The sequence below is a fragment of the Barbatula barbatula genome (genome assembly GCF_947034865.1).
Source record: "Barbatula barbatula genome assembly, chromosome: 3".
Classification (NCBI taxonomy): Eukaryota; Metazoa; Chordata; class Actinopteri; order Cypriniformes; family Nemacheilidae; genus Barbatula; species Barbatula barbatula.
Window position 1 is genome coordinate 2,197,433 of NC_136764.1, and position 16,283 is coordinate 2,213,715.

The 16,283-nt window shown below is 41.2% G+C and overlaps 1 protein-coding gene across 1 annotated transcript in view; it reads left to right on the top strand.

Annotated features, from left to right (window-relative positions):
- Nucleotides 1-5,382: 5,382 nt before the first annotated feature.
- The window catches only part of LOC306891699 (NLR family CARD domain-containing protein 3-like), a 47,577-nt gene continuing 36,676 nt past the window's right edge, over nt 5,383-16,283 (top strand). The window contains exons 1-9 of the mRNA XM_079452173.1: nt 5,383-5,467; nt 6,292-6,322; nt 6,872-6,982; nt 7,161-7,212; nt 8,458-8,662; nt 8,937-10,704; nt 11,020-11,193; nt 11,581-11,754; nt 12,669-12,842. Of these exons, the coding sequence (XP_079308299.1) occupies nt 6,297-6,322; nt 6,872-6,982; nt 7,161-7,212; nt 8,458-8,662; nt 8,937-10,704; nt 11,020-11,193; nt 11,581-11,754; nt 12,669-12,842 (2,684 nt within the window). The 5' untranslated portion in view covers nt 5,383-5,467; nt 6,292-6,296. The remainder of the gene's footprint in view (nt 5,468-6,291; nt 6,323-6,871; nt 6,983-7,160; nt 7,213-8,457; nt 8,663-8,936; nt 10,705-11,019; nt 11,194-11,580; nt 11,755-12,668; nt 12,843-16,283) is intronic.

A 16,283-nucleotide genomic window follows, 5' to 3' on the forward strand; every position in this document is an offset into this window, starting at 1 on the left:
TGGTGCTGTGTGAGAGTGTTGTGTGGTGCTGTGTGAGAGTGTTGCGTGTGGCTGTGTGAGAGTGTTGCGTGTGGCTGTGTGAGAGTGTTGTGTGTGGCTGTGTGAGAGTGTTGTGTGGTGCTGTGTGAGAGTGTTGCGTGTGGCTGTGTGAGAGTGTTGCGTGGGGCTGTGTCAGAGTGTTGTGTGTGGCTGTGTGAGAGTGTTGTGTGGTGCTGTGTGAGAGTGTTGCGTGTGGCTGTGTGAGAGTGTTGTGTGTGGCTGTGTGAGAGTGTTGTGTGGGGCTGTGTGAGAGTGTTGTGTGTGGGTATGTGAGAGTGTCGTATGTGAGAGTGTCGTGTGTGAGAGTGTTGTGTGTGGCTGTGTGAGAGTGTTGTGTGTGGCTGTGTGAGAGTGTTGTGTGTGGCTGTGTGAGAGTGTTGTGTGGGGCTGTGTGAGAGTGTTGTGTGTGGGTATGTGAGAGTGTCGTGTGTGAGAGTGTTGCGTGTGGCTGTGTGAGAGTGTTGCGTGGTGCTGTGTTAGAGTGTTGTGTGGTGCTGTGTGAGAGTGTTGCGTGTGGCTGTGTGAGAGTGTTGCGTGTGGCTGTGTGAGAGTGTTGCGTGTGGCTGTGTGAGAGTGTTGTGTGGTGCTGTGTTAGAGTATTGTGTGGTGCTGTGTGAGAGTGTTGTGTGGTGCTGTGTGAGAGTGTTGCGTGTGGCTGTGTGAGAGTGTTGTGTGTGGCTGTGTGAGAGTGTTGTGTGGGGCTGTGTCAGAGTGTTGTGTGTGGCTGTGTGAGAGTGTTGTGTGTGGCTGTGTGAGAGTGTTGTGTGGGGCTGTGTGAGAGTGTTGTGTGTGGGTATGTGAGAGTGTCGTGTGTGGCTGTGTGAGAGTGTCGCGTGTGGCTGTGTGAGAGTGTTGCGTGTGGCTGTGTGAGAGTGTTGCGTGTGGCTGTGTGAGAGTGTTGTGTGGTGCTGTGTGAGAGTGTTGCGTGTGGCTGTGTGAGAGTGTTGTGTGGGGCTGTGTGAGAGTGTTGTGTGGGGCTGTGTGAGAGTGTTGTGTGTGGGTATGTGAGAGTGTCGTATGTGAGAGTGTCGTGTGTGAGAGTGTTGTGTGTGGCTGTGTGAGAGTGTTGTGTGTGGCTGTGTGAGAGTGTTGTGTGTGGCTGTGTGAGAGTGTTGTGTGGGGCTGTGTGAGAGTGTCGTGTGTGAGAGTGTTGCGTGTGGCTGTGTGAGAGTGTTGTGTGGTGCTGTGTTAGAGTGTTGTGTGGTGCTGTGTGAGAGTGTTGCGTGTGGCTGTGTGAGAGTGTTGCGTGTGGCTGTGTGAGAGTGTTGCGTGTGGCTGTGTGAGAGTGTTGTGTGGTGCTGTGTTAGAGTATTGTGTGGTGCTGTGTGAGAGTGTTGCGTGTGGCGCTGTGTGAGAGTGTTGCGTGTGGCTGTGTGAGAGTGTTGTGTGTGGCTGTGTGAGAGTGTTGTGTGGGGCTGTGTCAGAGTGTTGTGTGTGGCTGTGTGAGAGTGTTGTGTGTGGCTGTGTGAGAGTGTTGTGTGGGGCTGTGTGAGAGTGTTGTGTGTGGGTATGTGAGAGTGTCGTGTGTGGCTGTGTGAGAGTGTTGCGTGTGGCTGTGTGAGAGTGTTGCGTGTGGCTGTGTGAGAGTGTTGTGTGTGGCTGTGTGAGAGTGTTGTGTGTGGCTGTGTGAGAGTGTTGTGTGGGGCTGTGTGAGAGTGTTGTGTGGGGCTGTGTGAGAGTGTTGTGTGGTGCTGTGTGAGAGTGTTGTGTGTGGCTGTGTGAGAGTGTCGTGTGTGGCTGTGTGAGAGTGTCGCGTGGGGCTGTGTGAGAGTGTTGTGTGTGGCTGTGTGAGAGTGTTGCGTGTGGCTGTGTGAGAGTGTTGTGTGGTGCTGTGTTAGAGTATTGTGTGGTGCTGTGTGAGAGTGTTGTGTGGTGCTGTGTGAGAGTGTTGCGTGTGGCTGTGTGAGAGTGTTGTGTGTGGCTGTGTGAGAGTGTTGTGTGGGGCTGTGTCAGAGTGTTGTGTGTGGCTGTGTGAGAGTGTTGTGTGTGGCTGTGTGAGAGTGTTGTGTGGGGCTGTGTGAGAGTGTTGTGTGTGGGTATGTGAGAGTGTCGTGTGTGGCTGTGTGAGAGTGTTGCGTGTGGCTGTGTGAGAGTGTTGCGTGTGGCTGTGTGAGAGTGTTGTGTGTGGCTGTGTGAGAGTGTTGTGTGTGGCTGTGTGAGAGTGTTGTGTGGGGCTGTGTGAGAGTGTTGTGTGGGGCTGTGTGAGAGTGTTGTGTGGTGCTGTGTGAGAGTGTTGTGTGTGGCTGTGTGAGAGTGTCGTGTGTGGCTGTGTGAGAGTGTCGCGTGGGGCTGTGTGAGAGTGTTGTGTGTGGCTGTGTGAGAGTGTTGCGTGTGGCTGTGTGAGAGTGTTGTGTGGTGCTGTGTTAGAGTATTGTGTGGTGCTGTGTGAGAGTGTTGTGTGGTGCTGTGTGAGAGTGTTGCGTGTGGCTGTGTGAGAGTGTTGTGTGTGGCTGTGTGAGAGTGTTGTGTGGGGCTGTGTCAGAGTGTTGTGTGTGGCTGTGTGAGAGTGTTGTGTGTGGCTGTGTGAGAGTGTTGTGTGGGGCTGTGTGAGAGTGTTGTGTGTGGGTATGTGAGAGTGTCGTGTGTGGCTGTGTGAGAGTGTTGCGTGTGGCTGTGTGAGAGTGTTGCGTGTGGCTGTGTGAGAGTGTTGTGTGTGGCTGTGTGAGAGTGTTGTGTGTGGCTGTGTGAGAGTGTTGTGTGGGGCTGTGTGAGAGTGTTGTGTGGGGCTGTGTGAGAGTGTTGTGTGGTGCTGTGTGAGAGTGTTGTGTGTGGCTGTGTGAGAGTGTCGTGTGTGGCTGTGTGAGAGTGTTGCGTGTGGCTGTGTGAGAGTGTTGTGTGTGGCTGTGTGAGAGTGTTGTGTGGGGCTGTGTGAGAGTGTTGTGTGCGGGTGTGTGAGAGTGTTGCGTGTGGCTGTGTGAGAGTGTTGTGTGTGGCTGTGTGAGAGTGTTGTGTGGTGCTGTGTGAGAGTGTTGTGTGGGGCTGTGTGAGAGTGTTGTGTGTGAGAGTGTTGCGTGTGGCTGTGTGAGAGTGTTGTGTGGGTGTGAGTATTTTTGTCGAGAAACTACATGACTTGCAGTTGTAACTGGACATCCTGGGATGACTTGCTTGGTTTAAAAATTACCAAATCCAGCCAAAATATCAATGGTGAGACTGTAACACAAAAAGCCACAAATAACAAAATCTGTTAGCCATTGAAATAAGTACAAATTGTGAAGTAAATGGTGAAAGAAAATTCAGTAACACTTTACTATAAGGTTTTATTCCATAACATTTATTAATGGTTTAGATAATATGAACTAAGAATGAACAATATATTTTTCAACATTAATAATATTTGAGAATTCATTATGAATTAACTAATGTGAACAGAGATAAATTGATTGATTTAAAATGTATTGCCAAATGTTAAAATGTATTAACATCCTATGTTAACAAATAGAACCTTATTGTAAGTGTTACTAAAAAGTCAGAAGTAAAACCAGAAACAAATTTGAATAAAAGTTGTATTATAAATACATGGTCAATACTTACAGAAACTCATAAGCCCAGGGTGCAAAAGTGGACCAAACTGTGACGTTAGAGCTGTAAGAAGAAATATATAATGATATGTTACTTGCTGAAATTTAGAAACCATTCTGTTTATTATATACGCTTAAGATAGTCAATCAAAAATGTAGCAAAATGATCATTTAAATGTTTTCCCCTCTATACATTAACATTAAGAGTTCAAATATTTGGGATTGCATTGTCTATACCGTTGGTGTAGCGAAAGTCAATGTGTTTTTGGAAATGCATTTAAAGCTGATCGCGCTCCTCTTTCCGTACAGCGTCATTACGTAAAGGCGGAGTCAGCAGCGCTCTTTAGCAAAGTACGTGCATTGATTTGAGGTGTTGGAAGCAATATCGCTACAAATATATTGTCATACAAAACTTTTTGGCCAACTGAATGTAAAACACTCTAAAGAACATCATATCTGCTTCTGCGGATATACCGTAAATACAGAAATAAGCGCCGCAAACACATTTATAAATCTGTTGGTAATGAAATCTGTATGTATCGCACTCATCACAGTTAAATATGAGGTTTCATTTTGTGTGAAGCAGTTTGGTAGCTGTGTGGGCTACTTTACAGTGACTTTGTTATTTCGTATGAGATTTATTTTGGAGGAATCTTAGTTGAATTGGTCAAAGATTATTTTATTTGAACACAAACGCGAGTTTATCTATTACCAAATACAAGTCGGTTTACCTAGCTTGCCATATAAACGAACTTCAACTATTCGACAGAAAATAAACTCACCAAAACCCTCATAAATGGTTGAAATAATCCTATATTCATTAAGTGAGATGTATAAAACGGGTTTAAGCAGTGGGCTGACTTAGTTTAATTTCTGAGGTAGAAGCAACGTTTGTTGGCGATATCGCTCTCATATCACGTTTAAAACAACACTGTGACAAACTGTTGTGCAAAATACTAAAACAAAATAATTTTTTTGTATGAAACACATAAAATAAACCAAACTACAAACTTACCAAACTGCCAGAAATCGATTATCCTCCTCCAGCTGCAGCCAGGATGGGCTCTGTGTGATTTGACGTGATGACGTTGTGGCGCACTTTCGTTACACGTTACAGCAAAGCTACAGCGAGGTTACAGCGAGACCAAAATTTACTGTAAAAGTTTCGCGCTCAATGAAAATTACCCAGAATGCATTATGAGCTGCAGTATTTTACTGTAATATACAGATGCAGTATTGTACTGTGGATTTTTACAGTAATGTGCTGCTAATTTACAGCGACATCTAACAGTGTACAGTAAACCATTACCATTAGTTGTAAGTCATTATAGTAGGAAAGCATGGTTTTTAAAAACGCTATAATACGCTTTCAAAAGCCATTCCACAGTTAAACTTGTACAAATTTATGTTACTGTATTAAAATCATGTATTTGCATTTTGTAGCTAATCATTTAGACACTAACAACACATTTACTATAGGATAGGCCTACACATTAAAAAAATAATTTCATAGGAGGCTACAGGTAAAACAATTTTAACCCGTTTTATTTCATGGAAATATCAGTAACAGTAACTGTTAAACAAAAGTTGCAGACGGAGACATTGCTTTCACAACATGCATAATGCAAACATTCTGACAAAAATGTTCATCAATTACGGAAATTCTAAACGTAAAACAAAATATATAATATTAAGGAGACACAGACGATCTGCATTTAAATAAAGCTTTAAAAGCGGTGTTTCTAGAAATTACCGTAGTCTACGAAGTATGCGCGCATAATGAATCAAACGGCGGCTGGCTTGACCGCGGTCTCCGTCATTACATGTAACTTATGAAAGTGAAACTGTTACAGCAGAAGCCATTTTACAGTGAGAAGAATCGCCATTTTTATTACAGATAAGAAAATACTGTGAGTATCACATTTATTCAGTAGATTCAATCGCCTGTTTTACTTCATTTACATCGCGTTTATTGTTGTGTGTTGTTTTTTGTATTGAACTATTGCTCCTGTGTGACATATCGCTCATTGCTCCCTGAATTCTTCATAAGTCGCTTTGGATAAAATCATCTGCTAAATGACTAAATGTAAATGTTATTCTTGTCATTAGGAAGCGTGTTTATAAACAGTAATATGTGACTTGTTTGCCGATTCTCTTGTGAAAATACTCGATATAATGTCTTAAGTGAAAGTGGAAAGATTCATTCCTGCACCATTTTTCTGGCAACAGAACAAGTCCAGGGGCGGATGACCACAAATCTCTTTAGGTTTCTAAAATGAAGTCACAATCCAGTCCGCTATTTAAACTCTGTATTACTCCAGTAACTTAACAGAGGAAGACGTTTAGATTAAAATAGAGGTAAATTAAATGTGTGAAAATTAAAATGCTGAATCTTCTGAAAGTTAACATGCTTTTTAAATCGGTCATTATTACAGTGCCTACATTTGCTATGTTATGGTTTCAAAATATAAAGAACACTTAGAAAATAGTAGGCTAATATAGCCGCCATAAATGGGGAAAACTTCTCATTGGGGACCAAAGCCCATAGTATTGGGTTAAGCCCCCAATGTCTCCCACGTCTGGCTCCGCCCCTTCAGTCCATGTTAGAAATGTAAAGCACAATAGGGCAGTTCAACAATAATATGAGACACTTCACTGTTTAAAAGATGAAATGTGCAGCTTAGCTGAGGATGACTGGTTTATAGAAGTGTCTAACACAGTGTTTTTATTGCAGGAACAATGAGTCTCTCCAGAAGGATTAAAAGGTGAGATGATTAAAGATTTTAATATACAAATTTGTCCTTTTTAACTGTAATTGAGAAACGTGTTACATGTGTTTGGTTTGTCTGATAGCTGTCAGAGTTTATACTTAAAACTACTTTCATTTCAAATTAATATTAGTTTGTGTGGGGAGGGGTTTCTTTGGTTTTCTTTATTGTTTGTATTATTAAATTCTCTTTAGATAAGCAGGGTTCATATCTCACTATAGCACTGAATTACAGTGATTAATCTTACTGTATCACTTGCAGAGGGATTTTAAAAGGTTGGACTACAGACAGATTCAGTTTTCTTGCTTCAAACTGGGATGTACGAGATTTAGCTAAATTTATGCATCAAACATATTATTACATGTACGCAATATAGTTGTCCTTACAAATATGTTCATTTATAATAGTTTATCTTAGCAGAAATTACTTTTTACTTTATTTTCTGAATATTTTTGTTCATATATCCTATATTTATTCTAGTATACTATACACATTTATCACATTACTGATACATTTCATAAACTCATTACATAAATGTTGTTTTAGTTTGACTGGTGGAGAATCTCCTAAACCCAGCTGTGTGTCCATGAAGAGTGAAGCATCAATGGAACCTCCACTTAAGTTCAGTTCAGGAGACTGTGATGATCCAGATGTGAGGTGAGAACAGTCTGATGGTTTAGACGAGTAAATCACTTCATCAGTCTTTATTCTCTGATCTGAGTCTGTGCTGTTGATGTTACTGCAGATATTCACTGAACACTTTACTGACAGATACACACATTAATCCATGTGTTCACTGTATGAAACACATATTTACTTTATTGTTACATTACAGAAACACAACAAATGTCTCATTCAAAGGGAAGCACATGGAGTCTGTTTTCAAGGTGAGTCTGTGTCTGTGTCTGTGTCTGTGTGTGTCTGTGTCTGTGCGTGTCTGTGTGTGTGCGTGTCTGTGTGTGTGCGTGTCTGTGTGTGTGCATTTGTCTGTGTGCGCTTGTGCGCGTTTGTCTGTGTATGTTTGTGTGTGTGCGCGCGTTTGTCAGTGTGTGTGTGTGCATTTGTCTGTGTGTGTTCGTGTGTGCGCGTTTGTCTGTGTGTGTGTGCACGTTTGTCTGCGTGTGTGCGCGTTTGTCTGTGTATGTTTGTGTGTGTGCGCGCGTTTGTCAGTGTGTGTGTGTGTGTGCATTTGTCTGTGTGTGTTCGTGTGTGCGCGTTTGTCTGTGTGTGTGTGCACGTTTGTCTGCGTGTGTGCGCGTTTGTCTGTGTGTGTGTGTTTGTGTGTGTGTGTGTGCACGTTTGTCTGTGTGTGTGCGCGTTTGTCTGTGTATGTGTGCGCGTTTGTCTGTGTGTGTGTGCGCGCGTCTGTCTGTGTGTGTGTGTTTGTGTGTGTATGTGCGTCTGTCTGTGTGTGTTCGTGTGTGTATGTGTGTTTGTCTGTGTGTAAAGTTGAGAAATGGATGCAAAGCAATTACCGTGTAACAACCGTTTATATATAAATATTTATTAGGGATTTTTTTACAGAATTCTCTTTTAAAGAATGTGTCTTTTTTAGTATTTGCTTTGATTAACAATCATTTATTTTACATTCATTTGATTTATTTTCAATATCATGTTTCATTCACAGTTTATTCTGAAATGTAGATGCTCTTCTTCAAATGAGGCTTTAAAATAATTTTACCACAAAATATGTTTCTAAGGCCAAAATCAAATCTGTATGTTTAAGGGGCGTTTCATGAGATTCTTTTACTGTCAGTCGTACTGCAGCTTTACACAGATTACTGTTATTATTACTGATGATTCTGAAACATGTTTAGATGTTTAGTTTCAAACTGATTCATTGTAGTAAGAAGTCACGATCATATTGATTTGAAATAGATCTCAGTGTGTTATCAATGCTGATGTGTATTTGATGCTTTGAGAATCATTTGAAGCCAAAATATGAATGAAAGAAAATATGATTTTGTTTGTGTAGTTTTGATGTGTGTTTATAGTGTTTAAATGTGTTACAGGTTCCATGAAATGAGGTTCAAGCTATTTAGAAAAAAACTGTGTTCACTAAAATGAGCATTAAAACCTTTTTCTGCCCTCATAAGAAAACAAAATCATGTGTGTTTGAACAATGTTTTCAGGAGCTTGAGCACAAACTCATCTCTCTGATGAAGAAAGAGCTGAAGATCTTCAAGAGTCTACTGAGTCCAGATTACCCATCATGCTCTGAGAGAGAAGAGGAGGATGATGAAGATCAGATCAGAGTCAGAGAGATGTTTCTGAAGATCACACTGAACGTCCTGAGGAAGATGAAGCAGACAGACCTCGCTTACAAACTACAGACCAGTAAGAGCTCTCAGTCATGTGACTATGACATCACTTTACCTTCAGACGAACAGACACAGTGTCTGTATTTACTGATGATTATTAGTGAAAATACATTTACAGTTAATAAATCAACAGAATAGAACCATGAAGCTTTTTGTGTTCAACTAATGTCATGATCAGCAAAATCTTAAAACCCTCTTAAGGTCAAATATAAGAACAAATTAGGCAAAATATATATTTTTTTTCTAATCGTATACATGTATATTTTATTAATATTCTCTTTGTTTATCAGAACTGGCCCCTTTATACATGAAGAAACACAAATCCAGACTAAAAGAGAAATTCCAGAGAATGAATGAAGGAATCTCAAGTCAAGGAAGCTCAACACTTGTGAATGAGATCTACACAGAGCTGTACATCACAGAGGGAGGGAGTGAAGACATCAATAATGAACATGAGGCGAGACAGATTGAGACGGCATCCAGAAGATCAGAGACACAAGAAACACAAATCAAATGTAATGACATCTTTAAAGTCTCACCTGAACTAAACAAACCCATCAGAAGTGTGCTGACTAAAGGAGTCGCTGGAATTGGAAAAACAGTCTCTGTGCAGAAGTTCATTCTGGATTGGGCTGAAGAAAAAACAAATCAAGATCTTCACTTCATATTTCCACTTCCTTTCAGAGAACTGAATCTGATCAAACAGACAAATATCAGTCTGATGGATCTTCTTCATCAGTTCTTCACAGATACAACAGAACTGAGATCGACAGACTTTGATGATTATAAAGTTGTGTTTATCTTTGATGGTCTGGATGAGTGTCGTCTTCCTCTAGATTTCTCAAAGAATCCGAGTTTGTTTGATGTCAGAGAATCAGCGTCAGTGGATGTGCTGCTGACAAACCTCATCAAGGGGAATCTGCTTCCTTCTGCTCTGATCTGGATCACCTCTCGACCAGCAGCAGCCAATCAGATTCCTCCTGAGTGTGTTGATCTGATCACAGATGTACGAGGATTCAATGACCCTCAGAAGGACGAGTATTTCAGGAAGAGAATCAATGATGAGAGTCTGGCCAACAGAATCATCACACACATGAAATCATCCAGAAGTCTGTACATCATGTGTCACATCCCAGTCTTCTGCTGGATTTCAGCCACTGTTCTCCAGAGAATGTTGAGTGAAGCAGAGAGTCCAGCACAGATCCCCAAGACTCTCACTCAAATGTTCACACACTTCCTGATGTTTCAGATCAAACTGAAGAGTCAGAAGTATGATGGGAAATGTGAGGTAGATTTTCAGCAGGCTAGAAAGAGTCTTGAGTCTCTGGGAAAACTGGCTTTTCAACAGCTGGAGAAAGGGAACCTGATCTTCTATGAGGAGGATCTGAGAGAGTGTGACATTGATGTCAGAGAAGCGTCAGTGTACTCAGGAGTTTGTACTCAGATCTTCAGAGAGGAGTTTGGACTGAACCTGGGGAAGGTGTTCAGCTTTGTGCATCTGAGCGTTCAGGAGTTTCTTGCTGCTTTATTCAAGTTTCTGTCATTTCTTCAGCAAACATCAGAAAACTTCAGCGGATTGAGATCAAACATGAGTGATTTACTGAAGAGTGAAGTGGACAAGGCCTTACAGAGTGAGAACGGACACCTGGATCTTTACCTCAGATTTCTTCTGGGTCTCTCACTGGAGTCCAGTCAGACAATCTTACGAGATCTGATGACACAGACAGGAAGAAGCTTTGACAGTAAACAGGAAATAGTTGAGTACATTAAGATGAAGATCAGAGAGAATCTCTCTCCAGAGAAATCCATCAATCTGTTTCACTGTCTGAATGAACTCAATGATCATTCTCTAGTGCAGGAAGTACAAACATATGTGAACAGAGGAGATGAGTTTAGTCTTACTGGAGTCCGTCTCTCTCCTGCTCAGTGGTCGGCTCTGGTGTTTGTGTTACTGAACTCAGAAGAGAAGCTGGATGAGTTTAATCTGAGTAAATATGATCCATCAGATGAATGTCTTCTGAGGCTTCTGCCAGTGATCAAAGCATCCAGAACAGCTGAGTGAGTCTTTACCTGCAGTTTCACCTGAACATCTAACAGTCCACATTACTGTAGTTAATGTCCTACAGAGACACAATAAAACATGATGGAATTGTTCACTGCATCTATAGAGTGAGAGCTGCTCTCTTGTGGCTTTTTTCTGATTTTCATTCATTTGTTTTTTATTTATAATTGTCTGTCAGGGTTCAGTTCTTGCAGTGATTCTCTATCAGGTGCAGATGTTGCTTCAGCTCTTGTGCAGATGATTCTCATTGTTCAAACATTATCTCTTGATGTGTTTATATCTTCACTGTTATCTTGTTATTTCTCTTTCAGTCTGAGTCGCTGTAATCTGACAGAGGAAAGTTGTTCATCACTGGCGTCAGTTCTCAGATCAAACTCCTCAAGTCTGACAGAACTGAACCTGAGTCTCAATAATCTGAAGGATTCAGGAGTGAAGCTGCTCTCTGATGGACTGAAGAATACAAACTGTAAACTGAAGACATTACAGTAAGAAAATCCTTAAAGCAATAAAGTTAAACATGTGTATGTATTATGTAAATGAAGGTCTTCATAAGTTTATCAGAATCATCTTTATATGTAAGAGACTCAACAGTGACTGTCAGTCAATGACTCTCTGTTGATTCAGATTCATACAGAATTATCACCAAACTGAGATCATTTTAATAACTAACTTCAATATATTAAACTATTCATGATATTATTGTGATTTACAATCATTTAATTTATTACTTGTATCATGTAAAAAGGGACATAATTTGATGAATAATAAACGAATAATATATAAATAATAAAAAATATATTAAAGTATAATTAACTATATTAAATAATTGTACTATTATTGATTGTCTAAATGTTATTTTCTTCTCTCTTCAGTCTGTCGTTCTGCAGTATTGGATCTGAAGGTTGCGTTGCTCTGACTTCAGCTCTGAGATCAAACCCCTCACATCTGACACAACTGGATCTGAGATATAATAATCCAGAAGATTCAGGAGTGAAGCTGCTCTCTGATCTACTGAAGGATCCTCAATGTAAACTACAGAAACTACTGTGAGTTACTGATCAAATTATCATTTAGTTATAAACAATGTTTGTTTAATACAGTACAAGTGACTGTCGAGTATTTTATTCTTGTGTAAATTTGATGTAGTCACTTTACTTGTATTGTTTTCTCTTGGATAATCTCATTTGTAAATCTCTCTCGATAAAAACATTTCCCCAGTTAATAAATGTAATTGTATTATGCAGAAGGTTTCTCTACATTTACATTAAGTTAACATGACATACTTTTCTTGTGTTTCTGGACACACACATCATGTTTTATTGAAGTTCACTGTCTGTCGTGAAACAGGGTGAACGTGGTGGAAGAATCCAAGTGCAGGCAGCAGTGAAGGGGTTAACAGATTTGAATATATACACAACAAAAACACCCACGATGGGGTAACAAAACAAGAATTAAACACACTTGACAAGAACACTAACTACAAAATACCAAGACTAAACAAAACACTCACTAGCATATACTTCGAGGATTATCATGACGATGGTCCGATGAACAAGGCATCTAGACAGGGAAACAAGTACAACAAACCAGCACAAGACAATAGACAAGAGACAAGAGGGCATTATATAGGGAGACTAACAAAGGAGATAACGGTGGGCAGGTGTGGGTAATGAGACACAGGAGGAAAGCTATACTAGGAACGAGAGGGGCGGGGCCAAATGACGAGACTGGAGAGAACGCATATTATGTCCTGATTGACAATAACATGCTTCTCTCCACATAAAACACGTGGGTCTGTCATGATTCTGCCCCTAGACCAGAAAATCAAGACAAGAGAAGGCAGAATCATGACACTGTCACTCATAGAAGTTTTCAAGCTTTCATTGAAATGAGATCAACTTGTTTTGATTAAGTTTATTACAAAAATGTTAACACACTTATCTTGTTATTTCTCTTTCAGTCTGAGTCTCTGTTATCTGACAGAGAAAAGTTGTTCATCACTGGCGTCAGTTCTCAGATCAAACTCCTCAAGTCTGACAGAACTGAACCTGAGTCTCAATAATCTGAAGGATTCAGGAGTGAAGCTGCTCTCTGATGGACTGAAGAACACAAACTGTAAACTGAAGACATTAAAGTAAGAAAATCCTTAAAGCAATAAAGTTAAACATCTGTATGTATTATGTAAATGAAGGTCTTCATAAGTTTATCAGAATCATCTTTATATGTAAGAGACTCAACAGTGACTGTCAGTCAATGACTCTCTGTTGATTCAGATTCATACAGAATTATCACCAAACTGAGATCATTTTAATAACTAACTTCAATATATTAAACTATTCATGATATTAATATAAACTGACAGTAATTTACAATCATTTAATTTATTACTTGTAGCATCCCTTCAACTTGGAATAAACAGGCTTGGGAGTGTTTCCATACGGGTGTACTTTAATTCAGTCGAGTGTGCAATAACACCAACACCGTGAAAACTTAGGAAATAACAAAGGCAATTTAGTTCGATACAAAATAATCACTTAACAAAAGCACTTTAGCAAGCTAGCATCACATTAATAACAACAGGCAACAGCCATAAAGAGAAATGAATCTCGTTACCATTTACATGACAGCATAAATGCATTTAAATGAAATAGTACATTACAATGGACCACATACCTCGCTCCGCATATCAAAAGGGTGCTAAAAAGTGGTGATCCAGGGAAAGCTGCCGTCATTTACTTAACTTGGACTTTGGAGAACTAGCTAGCAACTTCATAAATTATTCTCATATTATTGCTGCCAAACAAATCAAGCACAGAGTGGTATAACACTTCAAAAAACACTTTAGTTACAGGTTACAGTAATATTTTCCGATTTCTGACTATAAACATGCATCGTCTTGTAACATGCCTTCTCGAGTTTTGTATTGAATAAGTGTGAGCTCGGAGTGATTAGCCCCCCCTACAGATAACGTGATGACAAAATAAAAGTCACATGAAATAAAAGGTATGCAACAGGATAATTATAATAAAACACTGTTAGAGGTCATCTACACTCCCATCACTCATGTTATTAAAGTGAAGACAAGGATCAACCTGGCTGAACGGCTCGTACTTGAGTCCTATGTCTGTATCAGTGTTTCTAGATATGTGTAGGTGAGTAATACTTAATAACTGAGAGTGTAGCCTATATCATAAGGGTATAAATGAGCAGAACTAGACTGATAACTCACTCTCGAGAAGGAAAACTAGTTTCTGAATGGGCCTTTCTATAATCACAGGTTTGGTAGGGCGATCTTGTTTTACTGACGTTCTTTCTCCGAGTAACACCTTGACGAGACGCACTAGTCCATCGCTCTCCTTTGTGGTTTCAACCACTCGTCCCAGGTGCCACTGATTTCTAGGGGTGTCTTCCTTTATAATGACCAAGTCATCTACCTTGAGGTTGCGTCGAGTCGTATGCCACTTTTGGCGTGTGGAGATGTTCATGAGATATTCTCTCTTCCACCGGCTCCAGAACTGTTCGACGAGGTACTGGACTCTTCGCCACCTTTTAGTTGCATAGACATCCTCCTCAAATTTGCCAGGCGGTGGAAGAGCAATCTTGGACTTCATCAGTATGAGATGGTTTGGAGTTAATGGCTCGAGCGAGGTAGGATCATTTACCCCATCTACAGTTAGCGGACGGCTGTTCACAATGGCCATTGCTTCATAGAACAGCGTTCGAAGGGAAGAATCATCGAGTCTGCCTGGGTATTGACAGAGTGTAGCATTTAGGACATTACGGACAGTCCGAATCTGGCGCTCCCAGACGCCGCCAGCGTGACTTGCTGAGGGAGCATTGAAGATTAACTCACATTGCCTTTCTGCGAGGAAGCTCTCGATTGTTTTGGCGTCACATTGCTTCAGTGCTTCTTTGAACTCATTTTTAGCTCATTTTTAACAAAATTGGTTCCTTGATCGCAATAGAGTTGACGAACGGCTCCTCTGAGACTGATGAAGCATCTTAAGGCATTGATAAATGCATCTGTGGATAAGTCCTCAAGCATCTCAATGTGAACCGATCGAGAGGCAAAGCAAGTGAAGATTAAGCCATAGCGCTTTTGCTCTTTGCAGGCTTTCTTGGTGATAAATGGGCCGAAGCAATCGATGCCGCAGTATGTGAAGGGAGCAGAGACTTCTACACGCTCCTTAGGAAGCTCTGCCATGCGTTGTTCTTCTGCAGGTCGTCTGAGTCTTCTGCACTTCACACATCTGTGTATCAGCTTAGCAACTGATTTACTTCCACCGATGACCCAAAACCCATTTGCTCGAAGCTCTGTTAGAGTTTGATTCCGTCCTTGGTGACAGATCCTCTCGTGACAATGGGTCAAGATCAGTTTGGTAATATGTCCTTCTTTGGGTAGAATCAAAGGGTGTTTGACTTCTTGGCTTAAGGATGACTGATTTAGTCTCCCACCGACACGAAGTGCTCCTCCCAAGATGGGATCCAAGCGAAACAGAGGGCTGGAGTTTTGAAGACCTTTTCCCTTTTGAAGTATCTTCATCTCTTGGGAGAATGCTTCTTCTTGTGCAAGCCTCAGCTCTTTCGCGTTCTTCCACACTCACAGGTTTGCCAGGATGAGTTTGCTTTGAATTCAGCCTCTTGTTTCTTGCGATGACTTTCAGGAGTTTTGACCAGGAGGAGAATCTATTTAGACGGGTAAGAAGGTCTGACTTGGAAGGTTCAACTTTAGTTGTAAACACCTGCATTGACCTGACCTCAGGATCACCAACAAGCAACTCAGGAGTGAGGTGAGACTCTAGATGTATTTCTTGTTCCCACAGGAATTTTAGTCCTGGTAGCCAATTTGTTGAGGAGATGTCTACTGCATTGAGACCTCTCGACGCATGGTCAGCAGGGTTTTCTGTTGTGTCTACATAGTGCCACTGGCTGGGGCTGGTGTGTTCTCTGATCATTTGCACATGATTTGCAATGAAGACATGGAACCTTCTAGCTTCATTGTTTATATAAGCCAAAACAACTTGGAAGTCAGTCCAGAAAAATTCTGCATGGATTGGCATTTCAAGCTCGTTTCTCAGCATGACACTTGATCTTGCAGCGATCACTGCTGCTGAAAGTTCCAATCTTGGAATGCTTGTGAGTTTTGTAGGCGCAACTCTAGCTTTTGCCATCACGAGGCTGCAGTGAACTTTACCATCTTCATTCTTGCTTCTCAGATAGGAACACGAGCCATATCCTATATTGCTGGCATCCGAGAAGTGGTGTAGTTCCCTCGTGACAGTTTTGCAGAAGCCTTGTGGTAGCATCTTGGTATAGAGACTTCATTTAGCCTTTGTAGGTCGCTCTTCCATCTCTCCCACCGTGGGCTTAAGTCTTCGGGAAGTGGGTCATCCCATCCAATGCCTCGACGGCACAGCTCCTGGAGAATGCACTTTCCGGTTAATATAAACGGAGCCACAAATCCGACTGGATCGTACAAAGAAGCGATGACGGATAGGATGCCGCGACGTGTGGAGGTCTTGGTCTGTGGGTTTACATTGAAGCTGAAGGTGTCATGTTCAAGGGACCACTGTAT